The sequence below is a fragment of the Trachemys scripta genome, chromosome 19 (assembly GCF_013100865.1).
Source record: "Trachemys scripta elegans isolate TJP31775 chromosome 19, CAS_Tse_1.0, whole genome shotgun sequence".
Classification (NCBI taxonomy): Eukaryota; Metazoa; Chordata; order Testudines; family Emydidae; genus Trachemys; species Trachemys scripta.
The window spans coordinates 21,931,604-21,953,423 of record NC_048316.1 but is presented as its reverse complement, the minus strand read 5'-3'; the positions used below and the strand labels follow the sequence as shown (position 1 = coordinate 21,953,423).

The window sequence follows — 21,820 nt, the reverse complement described above, 5'->3', positions numbered from 1 at the left end:
CAGTTTTTAAAGGTTAGATTGTGGGAAAGCAGCCTCCTGAGCATTGGCCTGCTAAACCCAGGGTTGTGAGTTCAGTCCTTGAGGAGGCCACTTAGGGATCTGGGGCAAAATCAGTACTTGCTCCTGCTAGTGAATCCCTGGATTCACGAAGGGGAAGTCGTGCCTGACTAACCTAATTGCCTTCTATGAGGAGATAACTGGCTCTGTGGATGAGGGGAAAGCAGTGGATGTGTTATTTCTTGACTTTAGCAAAGCTTTTGATACGGTCTCCCACAGTATTCTTGCCACCAAGTTAAAGAAGTATGGGCTGGATGAATGGACTGTAAGGTGGATAGAAAGCTGGCTAGATCGTCGGGCTCAACGGGTAGTGATCAATGGCTCCATGTCTAGTTGGCAGCCGGTTTCAAGTGGAGTGCCCCAAGGGTCGGTCCTGGGGCCGGTTTTGTTTAATATCTTTATTAATGATCTGGAGGATGGTGTGGACTGCACTCTCAGCAAGTTTGCAGATGACACTAAACTAGGAGGCGTGGTAGATACACTAGAGGGTAGGGATCGGATACAGAGGGACCTAGACAAATTAGAGGATTGGGCAGAAAAAAACCTGATGAGGTTCAACAAGGACAAGTGCAGAGTCCTGCACTTAGGACGGAAGAATCCCATGCACTGCTACAGACTAGGGACCGAATGGCTAGGTAGCAGTTCTGCAGAAAAGGACCTAGGGGTCACAGTGGACGAGAAGCTGGATATGAGTCAACAGTGTGCTCTTGTTGCCAAGAAGGCTAACGGCATTTTGGGCTGTATAAGTAGGGGCATTGCCAGCAGATCGAGGAACGTGATCGTTCCCCTTTATTCGACATTGGTGAGGCCTCATCTGGAATACTGTGTCCAGTTTTGGGCCCCACACTACAAGAAGGATGTGGAAAAATTGGAAAGAGTCCAGCGGAGGGCAACAAAAATGATTAGGGGTCTGGAGCACATGACTTATGAGGAGAGGCTGAGAGAACTGGGATTGTTTAGTCTCCAGAAGAGAAGAATGAGGGGGGATTTGATAGCAGCCTTCAACTACCTGAAGGGGGGTTCCAAAGAGGATGGAGCTCGGCTGTTCTCAGTGGTGGCAGATGACAGAACAAGGAGCAATGGTCTCAAGTTGCAGTGGGGGAGGTCCAGGTTGGATATCAGGAAAAACTATTTCACTAGGAGGGTGGTGAAACACTGGAATGCGTTACCTAGGGAGGTGGTGGAGTCTCCTTCCTTGGAGGTTTTTAAGGCCCGGCTTGACAAAGCCCTGGCTGGGATGATTTAGCTGGGAATTGGTCCTGCTTTGAGCAGGGGGTTGGACTAGATGACCTCTTGAGGTCCCTTCCAACTCTGATATTCTATGATTCTAGTGAAGGCAGGGGGCTGGACTTGATGACCTTTCAAGGTCCCTTCCAGTTCCAGTTCTAGGAGATAGGATATCTCCATTGAAAAAGAAGGGGGGGGGGGAGGGCCTGTGGAGTGGGGGGCTGTGGTGATCAGTGGTCACAAAGAGGTTACAAGAGATCTGCTTTATTCTAAGTTCAGTTCCAACCATCTGTGCATGACATGAGCTTCATGGCACCCCACCCAGACTGACTGAGAAGCTCAGCCCTTGAACGCACAGTCCCTAATACCACAGGGGCCAGTGCCTCATTTGCAGAGTGGCAGCTCTTAGGGTAAAACACTGCAGAGACGAGCTGCTCTTAAAAACAAACTTTAAAATGCCACCTCATTTCTCTCAAACTACTTTTCCCTGGAAACGAGTCCCTGGCATTTGGGTGGGAAAAGGGATCCTGGCACCAGCATTTGCAGGGCTGTGCTCTTCACCCAGCCCATCAGCTGGCAATGGGTGGATGGCCTGGCACTGAGACACCTGCTGTTGCCGCCCTGATTTGATCCATGCTTGTGTCAATAGTACATTCACCACAGTGGAGTGCAGGGCAAGGCTAGCCAGCTGTTTGCCACGAGGCAGGGGGGTGAGGGAGGACCCGCTTTGGAGGAAATATTTTTTGCAAGTTATTACTATTTTAATTGAATAGGATCAAATATGTGTTGCCTAGTGTCCCTGCTCAGTGGCAGGCTAAAAATGATCTGGACTGAGTTAAAATATGCATGGAGCTGAAAGGCGGGGATTGTGGGCATAGGTGATAGCACGAGGGTCTGTGCAGGTGAATGGGGATTGTGGGCACCTGGGTTATGTGCCAGCTCCCTCTTCTGCTGTGGGAGTCGAGCCTGAAGGCACTGGCACACCCCCAGAGGCGCTTGAGGCAATCTTTCCCTTCCTGCTCACCGTTGAGCTCAGCCGGGTGAGGGGGAAGGCCATCAGTGGGTGGAGGGCAAGGGGGTCATATCAGTGCTAGCAAGTGCAAGGGTTGAGAACATGGGCATCTCTCAAAGTTGCCCCTGCACGCCTCAGAGGTTGGCAGTTGGATCAATTTCCTGGCATCCTGACGTCACCGGTGGGCCCCATCCCATCAAGGACAATGGGAGTCTTGGCGCCGACTCAGCAGGGTTGGAAGGGGCCCACAGGGAGGCTGGGGCACCTGGCTAGTCAGGGTCTGTGTCTGAAGCAACAGTTAAATGCCCCAAAGCTGGCTGGGGGTGCGGGGGGAAGAATCACAGGGCAGAGAGCGGGAGAGCTGCCAGGCCTCGTTGGGAATGGGAGCATCTCTCTGGAATGGGACTCAGGGCAGTCTCCTTGCAACTCTTGAGTTGCCATGGGGCAGAATCCAGATCTGGTATGAGTGGCAGTGTCTCTGGGCCCAGTCCAGCTTTGTGGCCTGTAGCGGTGCAAATTGTATACATGGTGCATGGAGCAAAGAAGTGAAACTTGCACCAATTTGTTCACAAAACCAGTGTAATTTGCATGCTGAGAGGATGGATGAGAGGGAATCGAAGAAAAGCAGCACTCAGGAGAATGCTAGACAAAGCAACCCACTCCTTTCCTTATCTCGGCCCCTCTCATTAGCAGACGTCCACGCCAAGGCACAGGAGAGATTCCCCTCCTTTTTCACACCCATGGAATGCCATCTGCTTGGAGTGTCCCTGCTTTCCCATGCCCGTCCCGAGTGCCTTACCCCACCAGAAACCTCGCCATGGAATCTGGGCTTGAAGCCTGCATCAGGGCTGCCCCGAAGACAGCCGGTGTTGTGATCTGTTCTTTGCCTGGGGACTTGAATCCAGCTCCTAGTCATATAACACACCAGCCTCCTGAAGCCTGTATATGTTCATAGCCTTTCTCCTAACTCGCCCCAGCTCCTTTCCCCATAGGCCATCAGCAGACCAGTCCCTGGTAGGTAGAGTTGGGAGGTTTGGGGCTGTTCTCGGGAAGAAAGGCAAGTGGCCAAGGCCTTGTGACAGAGGTTGCTGATGCTGGTCTTGTTCATTCAACCCTGCCATTCATCCTTGCAGACCTACAACACCAACGCCCAAGTGCCAGACAGTGCAGGCACCGCCACCGCTTATCTCTGCGGGGTGAAGGCCAACGAGGGGACGGTGGGTGTGAGCGCAGCCGTGACCCGCGCTCAGTGCAATACCACAGCGGGCAATGAGGTCACATCGATTCTCAAGTGGGCGAAGGAAGCAGGTGAGCCAGTGGGCAGGGCTGTAAGGCATCATGTGTGATACAGACCAGCTGTCTGGGCTGGGCCAGCAGCCAGAGTGGAGGGTGGGTAGGACGGGCATGGCCAGGATAAGTTGATTCATTTTATGGATTCTTTGTTTCCGACATTCCTGTCCCTTAGAGCAGGACTTCCTGGATGTGCTCCCCTTCCAAAGAAGGGTTGGGGAAAAAACATCCCCAACCTCAGAAACAACTGACATGCCGAGGACACCTGAACCAAAGCAATGTGAAATTTCATCCTAAACTAATGGACAGTGTCCCCTTCCATGTATCAGTTGAAAAGAAATACCTGGGACATTTTCCCCAGCAAAATCCCCATCTCCTGTCTGTTCTGGGCATATCCTACAGTGCCCCCTTTAGGGCTGTGGCTAGAAAACATGTCCCTCCAACATGACGGTGAGCAAGGGGAAAATGATCGGCGGAGGGTGCACTGCATGATATCATCCCAGAATGCTTTGTGGTGGTCTCTCCTACGTGGGTGTCAATACAGCATGGTTACACTCAGAGATCGGGATCAGGCCTTTTATAGTTCTAACCACCTATCACACTCCCCACTCACTCATCCAACTGTTATCCCTTCTCTCCTGCTGCAGGCAAGTCTGTGGGCATCGTAACCACCACACGGGTAAACCACGCCACTCCCAGTGCTGCCTATGCCCACTCTGCTAACAGGGACTGGTATTCTGATAACGAGATGCCCCCGGAAGCCATCCAGCAGGGCTGCAAAGATATCGCCCAACAGCTCTTTGACAACATCCCAGACATCGAGGTAGAGTGTGGAGAAAAGCAGAGTCGGTGGATGAATAGCATTATATTCCTGCGGTCGGGGAGGAATGACTTGGGGGGCTGAGTATAATATGGTGAGGGCTGGTATCCGTGGGAGCTAGCATTGATTAGATTATGAAATTGTAACACAGGTAAAATGTGTTCTGCAACCCCAGTTGGTGGCTGGGCCACATAGAAAGAAACAACCTGCTGCTGCTGCCAGTTAATGGAGTTCCTCCTTTAGCACAAGAGGTAGAAGAATGTTCTGCAGTGCTGGAGGCTGTGGGTTCATACCCTGCTGCATACCCATGGGGGGCTGTTAGAAAATTCTGTTGCCTGGGCAACTTTCAAACCGGACTGGACAAAACACAATTATTGGGGGGTGGATTAGGTAACCTCCTAGGCCTCTTGCCTCTCAGTGGGTGAACCCCTGCCTGCACTCAGCTCTGCCGGGGGTGGGGCTGACAAAGCTGGGGAGCCCTCAGCCAGCTCTGGGGGAAGAGACTCTGCCATCTCTCCTGCTACTCCAAGCCAGACCACTGCTTTTCAGGTGCTGCCTGCTGTAACATGTACGTGGAGGCCAAGGGCTTGGACCACGCCCCCAAGCTGGGATACCCCGGGGGGCAGGGGTAGTCTGACCACCCACTGCCCAACCATGTGCCAGTGCTCAGGAAGATGCTGGGAGGGAGCCCTGCCCTACTCTGGCTGAGGTACGCTAGGCTACCTGCCATACCTGTCCAGCAGAGGGCAGGATTAGGCCTATGGCTTTATGAAAGTTAGAAGGGTTGGCTGGTCAGTTTGGATCAACACCCAGAAATGTGGCTACTTCTGCTAGGCTTCAGATGTCTGGGAACAGGGTTTGTCATGAGAGGCAGCATGGCGCAATAGGAAGGGCGCCATCCTGGCAGGTAGCAAACTTTGGCTCTGCTCCCTGCTCTGCCATTGACTTGCTGAACTGGGGCAAGGGCTATCAGTGAGGGTGATGCAGGGTATTGCCCCTTATAGTGATAGCAAAGGACTGTTTCTGTTCTGTACTTGGGCTTGTCCCAGCTGGATTTGTATATTACTGTTGTCCTGACCACTGGTGTAATATAATCACTGGCAATCTCTCTCTCTCTCCAGAGAGAGACTAACAAACTATGGCAACTGGAAAACATTCCTCTGTATACTTGAATCTTGGCTTGCTTTTACTTTGGACCTTGGAGAGTTCACTTAAATCTTCTTGTCACTCAAGTCGTGTCAGCATTGTGTACTTTGGAGCTGTGCAATACGTCAGAGCAAATCGGGGGAGAGGGGTGACCAACTGGTTGTCAGTTTTAGAATTAGGAGTTCTGGAACTTCCCTGACCCCTCTCAAAAAATTGTTTCACTTTCTACCCTTGATTCCTGGGGAAAAGCAGAGTCTATGAAAATATGGGATAAACTTGTAGTAGGGTCAGATTAGTGGGAAGAAAAGATGGTGATCTGCTAAGATCTGCCCATGTGAATTATCAAAATGAGACATTGCTTGCAGTAGATTATGCACATACTTATGTTTATGTTTGCCAATAGCTGGGAATGGGCGACAGAGGATGGATCACTTGATTACCTGTTCTATTCATTCCCTCTGAAGCACCTGGCATTGATCACTGTCGGAAGACAGGATACTGGGCTAGATGGACCTTGGTCTGACCCAGTATGACTGTTCTTGTTCTTGTGCTGGATGACCTTGAGGAAGACCATTCCCTCTCTGTGCCTCAGTTTCCCCACCTGTAAAACAAGGATAATGGCCATTTCCTACCGTGGCAAAACGCTTTGAGATCTCTGCATGGAAAGTGCTGTATGTGACTGTGCTACACTGCCTTGATAGCCCTTGCCCCAGTTCAGCCCCTCCAATCCCAACTCCACCTGCGAAGGAGAGGCTCTGCAAAAATAATAAGAAACACTAAAATTATTTGCACTTCTTCACCCTCCGTGGCTGGATTTGGACGAAGGTTAGGTTGGCTTTTACCTTATCCAAACCAGCATGCCTTGCCCTAATGGCGTCTAAGGGCTTATCTACACAGCAGCGCAGTGCAGAGTATGGGGAGCGTGAATTGTAGTGTGTGCTAACGTGTCATGTTTTAACTGCGCCATGTAGAACCTGCTGGTGTGAACTGAAAGGTACCTAATGCACCTTGATGTAGTCCCATTTCAAACAGCTGCCATATAGACAAGCCCTAAGAGACCAGGTTGATTTCAGTGGCTTTCATAAAACAGGCTAAAGGAGAAGACCCTGGCAGCAACGGGGTGTGTTCCAATCTGGGCAGGACTCCCTTGCCACATTACCTTCCTCTGAGAGTGATTAGTTTATTTGTATTGTGGTAGTGCCTAGACCCAGGATTCCAGTGCAACAGAATACAAGCTGGTCCCTGACAATCCAAGTTAATATCTACATCTTGCTCTGTCTTTGGTGTCCCGCTGTGGGGGTTAATAGAATCATAGAATATCAGGGTTGGAAGGGACTTCAGGAGGTCATCTAGTCCAACCCCCTGCTCAAAGCAGGACCAATCCCCAGACAGATTTTTGCCTCAGATCCCTAGGTGGCCCCCTCACAGATTGAACTCACAACCCTGAGTTTAGCAGACCAATGCTCAAACCACTGAGCTAGCCCTCTTGTTTGGAGGGGGGTGGGGGGGGCAGGGCTGGGGTGAGGAAATTGGGAGCAACGTGGGAAAAGTACCACCTAAGCCTCCCCAAAACGCCATGAGCGCTACACTTATTAGTCAAATGAGCTGTGTGTCTCACCCTCGGACCCACTGTAGTGTGCCACGATGGCTTAGGAAGCAAGAAAGGAGCGAAGGGAAGCCCCACACAGCAGTCCAAGGAACACTGACAATTAAAGGCTTTCAGATTAATAACACAAGATCAACTGACTTATCTGGGCTCTGAGAAAACTGCCTGCTTTGCATAATGGTGGAGCTCACCCATCACAGAGTTACCCTGTCCCACCCCTAGGCTGTGTACTGGCTCTGCTCTACCCAACTTGCCTTCCTCTGGCAGCAATATTGCTAGCAAGGTGGCATCTGGTGGGGCTGTCTCTTGGCCTGGGGTCCCAGGCAGTTAGTGTGGCAGAAGGGGGGATCCAACAGCCATCTAGCAGAGGCAAATATTGCAAGCTAGGCTCAATCAGGGACTGTGGCAAGTGAAAGGAGTTGGCTGAGAATTCAGCTCGACATGGTGCTGGTCACCCTCCATCCCCAATAAGCTTGGCGTGTCTCAGAATCGGGCCCTAGTGAAGCGCCGGTAGCGCTTGGGCAGCTCGGCTCTTAAACAGAGCCGAAGAGTCAGGGGAGGAGCAGAGCCTCCGGCCGCGGCGGCTCTGCTCCTCCCCTGATTCTTCGGCTCTGTTTAAGAGCCGAGCGCTACGGGCTTTGGGCAGCCCCCATGCCTCCGGACCCTGCGCTGCCGGAGCCCGGGAGGGGAAGTGCCCGGCCAGGGGCGCAGGGTCCGGAGGCATAGGGGCTGCCCGAAGCCCAAGCGCTACCGGCTTCACGGTTTGCCGGGCAGCCTCCAGACCCTGTGCCCCCGGCTGGGCGCTTCCCCTCCCGGGCTCCAGCTGTGCTGGGGAAGCGCCGGTCGGGGGCGCAGGGTCTGGGGGCTGCCCGGCAAACCGTGAAGCCGGTAGCGCTCGGGCAGCCCTTTTTGCGTGGCTGGGAGTGGGAGGGAGGAGGGGGCGGAGTTAGGGCGGGGTCGGGGTGGGGAAGGGGTGGAGTTGGGGCGGGGCTGGGGTTGGGAAATGGGCGGGGCCAGGGCCCCGTGGAGGGTCCTCTTTTTTTCTTTGTTAAATATGGTAACCCTAATGATATGGGCCTTCATCTCTGTAAGCTCGGGTGCTGGTGTGGGGTATTTCAAGATAAAGGGTGTCTGGGCCAGGGGTCTGTAACTGCAAGGGCCATCAAAGCAACTTAGAAACTTCATTACAACCTCTGATCTTGGGCACTCTCATCTGTCAGGATCACAAAGGCACTGGCTTTTCAGCAAGATGGCCGTCTCTGCCACTCGGCTCAGCAAAATGGCTGCCTTTTTGCTTCAACTCTGAAGTGGTAGATAGGGGAACAAGGAGGAAGCCACAGCCTCCAACTGGTGCCAATGCCAGGGGCCTATGTGACACTTATGCCTTTTGGAGGATTCGTTCTCTGTCCCATTGCTTGAACATCTCAGTGAGGAGACTGTCAGAACTGGCTGGCTGGATTTGGCTGGACTGAGGCTTCTGGGGACAGTTGCTGGTGCTTCCAAATGAAGGCTTTATATCTCAGATTCTGAGCACTGATCAGTCCCCTTTGTTGCCCTTGGGTACAGGGCGATGAGGGGATCTGGGCCTTTCCACAGTGATCTACGCCTCTGTCATCTCCGGATTGGATTATTATGTACTAGGAACTCTCTCTCCACATTGGTCTGAAAAAGCCCTGGTCTGTTGACCTTCAGGGATCATGGGATCCATCTGTTCTCTCAAGCCCTTTCACAGGGACCAGAATTTGGCCCTAAATGCAAGACCTGTTCATGCAGAAGTAGGAGTGTAGGGACCTGCATGAACACCTCTAAGCTTCTCTACCAGCTTAGATCTGCTTTTGCTGCCACCACTCCCAGTGTGCTAACTCCCTTCCCTGGGTAGCCTTGAGAGACTCCTCCACCAATTCCCTGGTGAACACTGACCCAAAACCCTTTGGATCTTAAAACAAGGAAAAATCAATCAGGTTCTTAAAAAGAAGGCTTTTAATTAAAGAAAGAAAGGTAAAAATCATCTCTGTAAAATCAGGATGGAAAATAACTTTACAGGGTAAGCAAACTTAAAGAGCCCAGAGGAACCCCTTCTAGCCTTAGTTTCAAAGTTACAGCAAACAGAGAAACACTCTAGCAAAAGGAACATTTACAAGTTGAGAAAACAAAGATAAACTAACACACCTTGCCTGGCTGTTACTTACAAGTTTGAAATATGAGAGACGTGTTCAGAAAGATTTGGAGAGCATGTCTGGTCCCTCTTAGTCCCAAGAGCGAACAACTCCCAAAACAAAGAGCACAAACAAAAGCCTCCCCCCCCACCAAGATTTGAAAGTATCTTGTCCCCTTATTGGTCCTTTGGGTCAGGTGTCAGCCAGGTTACCTGAGCTTCTTAACCCTTTACAGGGAAAAGGATTTTGGTGTCTCTGGCCAGGAGGGATGATACTATTGTACACAGGAAGGCTGTTACCCTTCCCTTTTAGTTATGACATGCCCCCCAAATCACAGATAGTGTTGGACAGCCGGTTCCACACTGGCTGTGATTTCTTCCTGGAGCTCTAGGAGAAAACAGTTAATAAGACACATACCCCTTTAGACATACTACTGATTATGTAAAAACTAACTATGTCCCGCATTCCAAAAACAATTTTTAACCAGTTCATTCTGGGAAACTTTCACGGGAGAGTGCATCAGTCACTCTGTTAGAATCTCCTGAAATGTGTTGTATTTCAAAATCAAAATCTTGGAGAGCTAAACTCCACCGAAGAAGCTTTTTGTTATTCCTCTTGGCGGTATGAAGCCACTGTAGCGCAGCATAGTCGGTTTGTAGTTGGAAACGTCGTCCCCAAACGTATGGGCGTAGCTTTTGCAGCGCGTACACAATGGCGTAGCATTCCCTTTTGCTGGTTGACCAGTGGCTTTCCCTCTCAGACAGTTTCTTGCTGAGAAACACGACAGGATGGAATTCTTGATCCGGTCCTTTCTGCATTAAAACTGCTTCCACACCACGCTCGGGCGCATCTGTGGTTACTAGAAACTGTTTGTCAAAGTCTGGGGCCCTTAGCACAGGGTCAGACATGAGTGTCGCCTTAAGCTGGTTAAAGGCCTTTTGACACTCATCAGTCCACTGAACTGCATTTGGCTGTTTCTTTTTGGTTAGGTCTGTCAGTGGGGTGGCAATTTGGCTGTAGTGTGGTACAAATCGCCTATAATATCCGGCCAAGCCTAAGAAGGATTGGACTCGTTTCTTTGACTTTGGGACAGGCCACTTTTGGATAGCATCCACTTTGGCCTGTAGGGGGTTGTAGTTCCTTGACCCACCTGATGTCCAAGGTAAGTCACTCTGTTTAGGCCTATTTGACACTTTTTAGCCTTAACAGTTAGTCCTGACTGCCTGATGCGCTCGAAGACTTTTTCCAGGTGCTCCAGGTGTTCTGCCCATGAATCAGAAAAAATGGCCACATCATCGAGGTAGGGAGAATCTGCAGTTGCCAATCCTGCTAGGAGACCATCTACAAGCCTTTGGAAGGTGGTGGGTGCATTTCGCAGCCCAAAAGGGAGCACCTTAAATTCATACACCCCTGCCTGGATGACGAAGGCTGACCTTTCCTTGGCAGATTCATCTAGCGGTACTTGCCAGTACCCTTTGGTTAAGTGTAAGGTAGAGATGAATTGGGCATGTCCCAATTTCTCCAATAGCTCATCTGTGCGTGGCATTGGATAGTTGTCGGGACAAGTTACAGCATTTAGCTTACAGTAGTCCACGCAAAAGCGTATTTCCCCATCTGGTTTGGGAACTAGAACCACTGGAGATGCCCATGCACTCTTAGAGGGGTGGATTATACCCATCTGTAGCCTGTCCTGGATCTCCCATTTTATAGCAGTTTGGGCATGAGGTGACTCCCGGTAGGGTGGGGTTCTAATTGGGTGAGCATTACCTGTGTCAATGGAGTGGTATGCCCGTTCGGTCCATCCTGGGGTGGCTGAGAACATTGGCGCAAAGCTAGTGCATATAGAGACAAGCACCTACAAGATCTCTATCAAGCATTCTTAAAACTACAATACCCACCTGCTGAAGTGAAAAAAACAGATTGACAGAGCCAGACGAGTACCCAGAAGTCACCTCCTACAAGACAGACCCAACAAAGAAAATAACAGAACACCACTAGCTGTCACCTTCAGCCCCCAACTAAAACCTCTCCAGCGCATCATCAGAGATCTACAACCTATCCTGAAAGATGATCCTTTACTCTCACAGATCTTGGGAGACAGACCTGTCCTCTATCTGAGGGATTGGAGCAAATGCGGTTATATCTTAGAGCTTGGCTGTAGACAGTGGATTGTGTGATGTGTCCTGGATGGAAGCTGGAGGCATGTAGGTAAGTGTAGCGGTCAGTAGGTTTCCGGTATAGGGTGGTATTTATGTGACCATCGCTTATTAGCACAGTAGTGTCCAGGAAATGGACCGCTTGTGTGGATTGATCTAGGCTGAGATTGATGGTGGGATGGAAATTATTGAAATCATGGTGAAATTTCTCAAGGGCTTCTTTTCCATGGGTCCAGATGATGAAGATGTCATCAATGTAGCGCTCACAGATCTTGGGAAACAGACCTGTCCTCGCTTACAGACAACCCCCCAACCTAAAGCAAATACTCACCAGCAACCACACATCATTGAACAAAACCACTGACCCAGCAACCTATCCTTGTAACAAAGTCCGATGCCAACTCTGTCCACATATCTATTCAAGTGACATCATCATAGGACCTAATCACATCAGCCATACCATCAGGGGCTCGTTCACCTGCACATCTACCAATGTGATATATGCCATCATGTGCCAGCAATGCCGCTCTGCCATGTACATTGGCCAAACCGGACAGTCTCTATGCAAAAGAATTAATGGACACAAATCTGACATCAGGAATCATAATACTCAAAAACCAGTGGGAGAACACTTTAACCTGTCTGGTCATTCAATGACAGACCTGCGGGTAACTATATTACAACAGAAAAACTTCAAAAACAGACTCCAACGAGAGACTACTGAGCTGGAATTGATATGCAAACTAGATACAATCAACTCAGGATTGAATAAGGACTGGGAATGGCTGAGCCATTACAAACATTGAATCTATCTCCCCTTGTAAGTATTCTCACACTTTTTATCAAACTGTCTGTAGTGGGCTATCTTGATTATCACTTCAAAAGGTTTTTTTCTCTTACTTAATTGGCCTCTCAGAGTTGGTAAGACAACTCCCACCTGTTCATGCTCTCTGTATGTGTGTATATATATCTCCTCAATATTTATTCCACTCTAAATGCATCCGAAGAAGTGGGCTGTAGTCCACGAAAGCTTATGCTCTAATAAATTTGTTAGTCTCTAAGGTGCCACAAGTACTCCTGTTCTACTTTGAAGGATCGTTCTCTGGAATGTTTATCATACCAGGCCTTTTGCTCTTCCTGAGCATCGTTACGTTTTCTTTAGCAAGGGCTAAAGAGTGTCGGAGGGTGCTTTGTAGGTTGCTTACAAAGTCTAGAATGTTAGTTCCTGGAGAAGGCGTAAACCTCTCCCGTTGCTGCTTCACCAACTGTAATGGCCCCTTAACCTCGCGGCCATACACATTTTCAAATGGTGAAAACCCTAAACTGGGATGTGGTACAGCCCCATAGGCAAAAAGCAACTGCTGCAACACTAGGTCCCAATCATTGGAGTGTTCATTTACGAATTTACGTATCATGGCCCCCAAAGTTCCATTAAACCTCTCCACCAGGCCATTGGTTTGATGGTGGTAAGGGGTGGCAACCAAGTGATTCACCCCATGAGCTTCCCACAGGCTTTTCATGGTCCCTGCCAGGAAATTAGTTCCCGAATCTGTAAGGATGTCGGAGGGCCAATCTACCCTGGCAAAAATGTCTGCTAACGCCTGGCACACACTTTTAGCCCTGGTGTTGCTTAGACCTACTCTTCTGGCCATCGGGTAGCAAAATCCATGAAAGTCAGTATGTACTGCTTTCCTCTGGGTGTCTTCTTTGGGAAAGGACCCAGAATATCCACAGCTACTCGCTGAAATGGGACCTCAATTATGGGGAGTGGCTGGAGAGGGGCTTTGACCTGGTCTTGGGGCTTTCCCACTCGTTGGCACACCTCACAAGACCAGACATAATTAGTAACGTCCTTGCCCATTCCCTCCCAGTGGAAGGACTCCCCCAACCGGTCTTTGGTTCTGTTCACCCCAGAATGGCCACTGGGATGATCATGGGCTAAGCTCAAGAGCTTTACCTGATACTTAGTTGAAACTACCAACTGTCTTTGAGGATGCCAGTCTTCCTGGTGTCCACCAGAAAGAGTCTCCTTGTATAAAAGTCCTTGTTCTACAACAAACCGGGATCAGTTAGAAGAGCTGAGAGGCGGTGGGGTGCTCCGTGCTGCCGCCCAAGCTTTCTGAAGGCTGTCATCTGCTTCCTGCTCGGCCTGGAACTGTTTCCTTGATGCTGGAGACATCAATTCCTCCTTGGATTGTGGACTTGGGCTTGGTCCCTCAGGAAGCGAGGCAGGTGCTGGGGTTGTTTCCGTTGACTGTGAACCGCTGTCCGCTGGTGCACTGTGTGGTATTTCAGGTTCTGGCTGAGCCTCTTGGGTAGGGTTATCTGCTGCTTCCGCCAGGTCAGGCTTGCTGGTGCCCTCTGGCGTTGGAGTTGTAGACGGGTTTGCAAGCGCTGGACTCAGTCCTGGCAATGGTTCTGGTGCTGGGTGCGTTGCCAGTTTCAGTTCTGGGACTGGCTTTGGCTGGGTCTCTGGGATTGGATCCACTACGGCAGTTGCAGTCGTTGGCAGGGGATCCGGTTCCACCACCTCTGTCTGGGTCTCCGGTAACACAGACGGGGCCCTGGTGGACAGCTCAGGAACAGGGATGGGGGTGCAAGCTTGCTTAGCCTGGCTGCAGGTGACCATTCCCACCCTCTTGGCTAGCGTCACATGGTTGGCCAAGTCTTCCCCCAGTAGCATGGGGATGGGATAATTGTCATAGATTGCAAAAGTCCACATTCCTGACCAGCCCTTGTACAGGACAGGCAACTTGGCTGTAGGCAAGGTTAAAGAGTGTGATATGAAGGGTTGAATTGTCACCGGAGCCTCTGGGTTGATGAGTTTGGGGTCCACTAGGGATTGGTGGATAGTCAACACTTGTGCCCCAGTGTCCCTCCACGCGATATCCTTCTTTCCGCCCACTCTCAAGGTTTCCCTTCCCTTCCGAGGGTATTTGAGAGGCATCTGGGCCTGGGGATCTTTGGTGTGATTGTGGTGTAATGAACTGTAATCGGTTGGGGTTCTTGGGGCAGTGGGCCTTTATATGTCCCAATTCATTACATTTAAAACATCGCCCTGCTAAGGTATCACCGGGGCGAGGATGGTTGGTGGAGACTGGTGTGGTGGGATGAGAAGGCGTCTGGGGTTTTCCTTGGGATGTCTGTGGGGCCTTGGGTTGCCCCCGGTGATAGGGTTTTGTTTCGGGTTGCCCCTTCTGATATTTGCCCCAACTGCCAGTAGTTTTTTTTTCTTTTCTGCCACCTCCACCCATTTGGCTCCAATCTCCCCTGCCTCGGTTACAGTTTTGGGTTTCCCATCTAGGATGTACCTTTCTATTTCCTCAGGAACACCCTCTAAGAATTGCTCCATTTTCACTAGGAAAGACAGATCTTCCAGAGATTTAACACTTGCCGTTGATATCCAGGCATCACAATTTTTTTTCAATGTGGTAGGCACGTCGGGTAACATCTGGTTTCTACCTTAGGGCTCTGAACCGCCGACGGGCATGCTCGGGTGTTATCCCCATTCTGATTCTGTCCTTGTTTTTAAAAAGTTCATAACTGTTCATGTGTTCCTTAGGCATTTCAGCCGCCACCTCTGCTAAGGGTCCACTGAACTGCGGCCTCAGCTCTACCATGCACTGGTCTGTAGAGATGCTGTACCCAAAGCAGGCCCTTTCAAAATTTTCTAAGAAGGCCTCAGTATCATCGCCTGCCTTGTAGGTGGGGAATTTTCTGGGATGGGAAGCAGTACCTGGAGAGGGGTTGCTAAGGTTGGCTGGTATTTCATGCCTAGCCCCCTTACCAACTCCAGTTCATGCTTCCTTTCTTTTTCTCTCTCCTCCCTTTCTTTCTTTCCTCTCCATCTTTTTCTTTCTGCTCCATAGCTCTCTCAGCAGCTTCTTTCTCGAGTTTTTTTAATCCGAGAAGTCTCTGATGTTTCTTTTCATTTTCTTCTGCTTCTAGTCTGGCCAGTTCTAGTTTGTTAGCTGCTTCACTGGTAGTCTTTTTCCGGCTTTCTTGTGCTGGGCCACACCCCTCTGCAGTTCACTGAAACTGGGATGCACTCAGCTCAGGGCTGCTTAGGTAACAGAGACTTTCTAACTAGCTATACCCGAGAGGCAGAAAGGAGAGAAAAAAAAAATCAGCTTGTAAATTCCTTTTGCTGTCTGCTTGCTCAGTTTGAAACCTTCTCTTAACAAAGACCCTTGTTAAAAAAACTTAACACCTCTGCCTTTGGGTAAGGAGAGATAAGGTATGCATCTACCTTCAGCTCTGCTTTCTAAGCAGCTAGAAAGGAGAAAAAAAATCTTCCTGGCTTTTGGTTTAAAATGATCCCACCGCTCTGCCACCATGTCAAGGTTCCTTCCCCACTCTGAACTTCAGGGTACAGATGTAGGGACCTGCATGAAAACCTCTAAGCTTCTCTACCAGCTTAGATCTGCTTTTGCTGCCACCACTCCCAATGTGCTAACTCCCTTCCCTGGGTAGCCTTGGGAGACTCTTCCACCAATTCCCTGGTGAACACCGATCCAAACCCCTTGGATCTTAAAACAAGGAAAAATCAATCAGGTTCTTAAAAAGAAGGCTTTTAATTAAAGAAAGAAAGAAAGGTAAAAATCATCTCTGTAAAATCAGGATGGAAAATAGCTTTACAGGGTAAGCAAACTTAAAGAGCCCAGAGGAACCCCCTCTAGCCTTAGGTTCAAAGTTACAGCAAACAGAGATAAACACTCTAGCAAAAGGAACATTTACAAGTTGAGAAAACAAAGGTAAACTAACACGCCTTGCCTGGCTGTTACTTACAAGTTTGAAATATGAGAGACTTGTTCAGAAAGATTTGGAGAGCATGGATTGATGTCTGGTCCCTCTTAGTCCCAAGAGCGAACAACTCCCAAAACAAAGAGCACAAACAAAAGCCTTCCCCCCCACACCAAGATTTGAAAGTATCTTGTCACCTTATTGGCCCTTTGGGTCAGGTGTCAGCCAGGTTACCTGAGCTTCTTAACCCTTCACAGGTAAAAGGATTTTGGTGTCACTGGCCAGGAAGGATTATAGTATTGTACACAGGAAGGCTGTTACCCTTCCCTTTTAGTTATGAGACAGTCTCTTCTGACAGTGGTGTGCTTCTACTGTAGGAGAAATAGTCCCGCAGCGCATACGAGGTGTAGAGGTAGGCGTCAGGACGCGTTATTGAGGAGCACCTGTCTATAGGAAATTGCAGAACAGCTTTTTGACAGAGGGTAGACAGGCTTGGACAGAAAACCTTCAAATCCAGCTAATCATTCATCTGCATTCCAGGTTCAAGGCAGGAGAAACTACGATAAACATTATGCAAAGCTGCTGTCAGCGAGCTCTTGTTTACAAACTCGCCTCTCACTATGGCATTGGGCTGGAGCAAAGAGCGGCCCCTGCTCGATCACTTTCACCACTTCCTACTGCACGTGGGCCTTTGTGGGAAGTGTCCCATCCTAACAGTGGCCTGGCTGGCTGAGCAAGTGAGACCTGAGTTACTGTGGCACGTATGAGTAAGGCAGGGCCTATCTTTCTGTTCTATGTTTGTACAGCACCTAGCACAGTGGGGTCCTGCTCCATGGCTGGGCTATTACACAAATAATTCCTAATGGACATGCCTAGGTACTGCAAGAGCATGGCTCAGAGTACCTTTTCCAGGTGCTATGGGAAGCTTAGCTGTGTCTGTTTGAGACGCCTCGTGTGAACAGAGCTTTGAGAACCACCTTGTGCCATGAGAACTGCTCAGATAGACGCCTGGTATCCAGCATGCTGCTGTACTCCTGGCAGTGGGTGAACCTCAGTGCTGGCTGCTCCGGATGTTTCTCTGAATCCTTTTGGTTGCTTTTCTGAGCCTGCTGGGGCCAGAGATTTGAACACTGAAGGGAAAAAAAACATTTACCAAACTGTTTGTTTTTGACCCCAAAACTTGTCTTCTACTTTGGCTGAAGTTTGGGTTTGCCTGTGTTACTCCAGATATTCTCATCCAGGTTAACCTTTATTGTAGATGAAGAGAGCAATAAAAATCAGGAACAAGCTACAATAAAGTGTCCATGAGGGAACATAGGGCCAATCTCGGCTGGACCAGCCTGCGCTGAACGCGGCACCCATGGCCAGATTTTCCATTGCTCTCAGTAAAGAGGGGAGTTCGCTGTGGTTTTCATTGAGAGCTGAGTAACTTTGAAAATCTGGCACTTCATTTTGGCACCTAGATGGTAACTGGGCTCTTCTGCAAATCTGGCCCAAAGTGGCTGCCAGTCTTTTCAGGCAGCAGAGGCCTCAGACATAATGTAGACACAGAAAACAGAAGTGTAAGAGTTACGTAGCTAAATCCGCCTGTGGTGGAGATTTGAGTTCAGGCTGGATCTAATTTTATCCCGAATGGTGGTCTCAGTGTTACAGGCATAAGAACTCTTCGCGCCACCGAGAAAAACACACGTTAGAAGCAGGAAACGAGTAGTCTGATTTCCAGTAACATATGGACCCTGTGGATTTTGTTTCATGCTCCCATTAGCATTACAGTGGAGTGGAGATGGGGGCTGAACCCAAATGCTGGATCCCAGCACCCATGGAAAATCTTGGCAGCTTGGATCTGTCCCAGATTTTGTGGTCTGGGATTGAAATGGCTTTCTTCTTTGGAAGAAACCACTTTCCTGACAGCTTGTGAAAGGCTGTAATTCTGGGCTGCCGAAAGACTGGGGGGAGAAGGGGGAAAGAAATGGTGAGTAATAAGAAGTCGTCTCCCAGGCTGACCTTCAGATCGCAACTGGCACTAGAAGTAAAGGGCCATGCTCTGGTGCCCATTGATTCCCTGATGCCACAGAACACACTCTGCCACCACAGAGGTCTAGCTACTGGTGTGGCCGCTCAATGTGCTTTTTGCCAACGAGGCCACAAAATCATTAAGTGTCTTATGGGCACGGAAAGAAAGGACGTGAAAATTAAAGGGAGGCATCAAGTCGGCCGGGCAGCTGTAGCGGAGCAGGTACCTGCCACAGTGGCACAGTCTCATTAATGCAGCCCTTGTGCAAAAAATAAAATAAAATCAGCCCTTCTAGTTTCCACCCCTTGCCAACACCAGGCTGTGGAATCCAGCAGAAATGTTCTCTGGTGCCAGTCCTGTAAATCAATATCCCTCTTTGCTTCAAAATAACCCCAAATCAAACAGCCAAGCCTGTTAGTTTGTGGTTTAAAGAGCACGTGTTTTATTATTTTAACTCTGGCCTGGGTGGGAAATAATTACACGGGGGCAGCAGGCTTTTTTCCCTTAATATTTTTGCTGTTGATTTTGCAGCTTTACAGGTCACCTTCTGAGAAGGGAAATCTGTGCCTGGGCTAAAAATAATAATGAGCAAATAAAAACACCTTCAAAGCAAATGCCCAGAGATGTGGCTCAGGTGCAGCATTGGATTTGGGGTCTGAGGTGCTAGCCAGTCAGACCTGTTCAGATCTACGGCTCTGCTCTGGGCCCATAGAATCATAGAATATCAGGGTTGGAAGAGACCTCAGGAGGTCATCTAGTCCAACCTCCTGCTCAAAGCAGGACCAACTCCAACTAAATCATCCCCGTGAGGGCTTTGCAAGCCGGACCTTAAAAACCTCTAAGGAGATTCCATCACCTCCCTAGGTAACCCATTCCAGTGCTTCACCACCCTCCTAGTGAAATAGTTTTTCCTAATATCCAATCTAGACCTCCCCCACTGCAACTTGAGACGATTACTCCTTGTTCTGTCATCTGTCACCACTGAGAACAGCTGAGTTCCATCCTCTTTGGAACCCCCCTTCAGGTAGTTGAAGGCTGTTATCAAATCCCCCCTCACTCTTCTGCAGACTAAATAACCCCAATTCCCTCAGCCTCTACTCATAAGTCATGTGCCCCAGCCTCCATATCATTTTTGTTGCCCTCTGCTGGACTCTCTCCAATTTGTCCACATCCTTTCTGTAGTGGGGGGGCCCAAAACTGGACGCAGTACTCCAGCTGTGGCCTCACCAGTGCCGAATAGAGGGAAATAATCACTTCCCTCGATCTGCTGGCAATGCTCCTACTAATGTAGCCCAGTATCCTGTTAGCCTTCTTGGCAACAAGGGCACACTGCTGACTCGTATCCAGCTTCTCGTCCACTGTAACCCCAGGTCCTTTTCTGCAGAACTGCCAATTAGCCAGTCGGTCTCAAGCCTGTGGCAGTGCATGGGATTCTTCCTTCCTAAGTGCAGGACTTTGCACTCGTCTTTGTTGAACCTCATCAGATTTCTTTTGACCCAATCCTCCAATTTGTCTAGGTCACTCTGGACCCTATCCCTACCCCCTAGCTTAGTGTCATCTGCAAACTTATTGAGGGTGCAATCCATCCCATCATCCAGATCAGGGGCGGGCAAACTTTTTGGCCTGAGGGACGCATCGTGGCCCGCTCCTCCCCCCATCCACCCCCCTCCACTCCTGCCCCAGCCAACTCCCCTGTTCCCTGACTGTCCCCCTGGAACCCCTGCCCCAGCCAACCCCCTCTTCTCCCTGTCCCCTGACTGCCCCCCACCACCCCAGCCAACCCCCCCCTCCTTCCTGACTGCCCCCCCCAGGACCCCTGCCCCCATTCAACCCCCGTGTTCCCTGCCCTCTGACCGCCCCAACCCCATCCACACACCCCCCTCCTGACCACCACCCCAAACTCCCCTGCCCTCTATCCAACCCCCCCCTCCACTCCCTGCCCCCTTACCGCGCTGCCTGGCGCACTGGTGGCTGGAGGCGCTACAGCCCCACCACCCAGCTGGAGCCAGCCACGCCATTACCACCACACAGCAAAGAGCACCGGGTCAGGCCGGGCTCTGCAGCTGTGCCACCCCAGGAGCTCGCCGCCCAGAGCACTGTGCCAGTGGCAGGGCGAGCTGAGGCTGCGGGGGAAGGGGTCAGCTTCCTGGGCCAGGAGCTCAGGGGCTGGGCAGGAGGGTCCCGCGGGCCGTAGTTTATCCACCTCTGATCCAGATCATTAATGAAGATGTTGAACAAAACTGGCCCTAGGACCAATCTCTAGTGCACTCCTCTTGATACTGGCTGCCAACTAGACATCGAGCCGTTGATCACTACCCATTGAGCTCGATGATCTAGCCAGTTTTCTATCCGCTGTACAGTCCATTCATCCAATCCATACTTCTTTAACTTGCTGGCAAGAATATTGTGGGAGACTGTATCAAAATTTTTGCTAAAGTCAAGGTACATCATGTCCACCGCTTTCCCCATATCCACCGCTTTCCCCATATCCACAGAGCCAGTTATCTCGTCATAGAAGGCAATCAGGTTGGTCAGGCATGACTTGCCCTTGGTGAATCCATGTTGACGGTTCCTGATCACCTTCCTCTCTGCCAAATGCTTCAAAATGGATTCTTTGAGGATCTGCTCCATGATTTTTCCAGGGACTGAGGTGAGGCAGTAGGTCCTAGGATTCCCCTTCTTCCCTTTTTTAAAAGGGAGACACTACATTTGCCTTTTTCCAATTGTCTGGGACCTCCCCCGATCGCCGTGAGTTTTCAAAGATAATGGCCAATGGCTCTGCAATCACATCAGCCAACTCCCTCAGCACCCTTGGATACATTAGAGCCGGCCCATGGACTTCTGCATGTCCAGCTTTTCTAAATAGTCCTTAACCTGTTCTTTCACCACTGAGGGCTGCTCACCTCTTCTCCATACTGTGTTGCCCAGGGCAGCAGTCTGGGAGCTGACCTTGTCTGTGAAGTTAAAAAAGGTAAAAAAAGCTGACCTTGTCTGAGGTAAAAAAAAAAAAAAAAAAGCATTGAGTACTTCAGCTTTCACTGACACTAGGTTGCCTCCCCCATTCAGTAATGGTCCCACACTTTCTCTGACCTTCTTGTTACCCTTCACATCACTGGGAGGGTTGGCCCCATCTCCAACATCCGCACCAGTGTGAATCCCTTGATTTAGTAGAGACATGCCTGATACTCCCCAGGAGCGAGAGGAGACTTAGACCCTTTGTCTCTGTGTAGATGCTGTTGGCATCTGTTGAGTGCAGGGGGAGGACACCACGCTATGAGTCTCTGTCCACTGCATTTGGGAGGTGTGATTGCAGCATATGTAGACATAGGCAAGCTAGATCAAGTAACAACAGTATAGCTGCAGCAGCACAGGTGGGAGCTGTTCGAGGTGTGTGGGAGGCCCCCCCCGCTGTCCTCGGGGCTCTTGCGGCTTCACTGCTATTGTTACCTGAGCTGGCATTGATCTAGTTGGTACGATACAGCCAGTGCAGTAGGGCTGGCTCCTGCAGCTGGGCTCCCCCCAGGGGTTCTGCCTGGCGTTTCCCCACTTCTGGAGGCTCATGTCCCTTCTGCTCTGCTTGCAGGACTTGCTCA

The 21,820-nt window shown here is 50.1% G+C and overlaps 1 protein-coding gene across 3 annotated transcripts in view; it reads left to right on the top strand.

The window, feature by feature from the left end:
• Positions 1-21,820, top strand: part of ALPL (alkaline phosphatase, biomineralization associated) — an 85,458-nt gene that overhangs the window by 45,823 nt on the left and 17,815 nt on the right. For all 3 annotated transcript variants that reach the window (XM_034753430.1, XM_034753431.1, XM_034753432.1), the window contains 2 exons: positions 3,430-3,604; positions 4,234-4,409. In XM_034753430.1, coding sequence (XP_034609321.1) covers positions 3,430-3,604; positions 4,234-4,409 — 351 coding nt within the window. The remainder of the gene's footprint in view (positions 1-3,429; positions 3,605-4,233; positions 4,410-21,820) is intronic.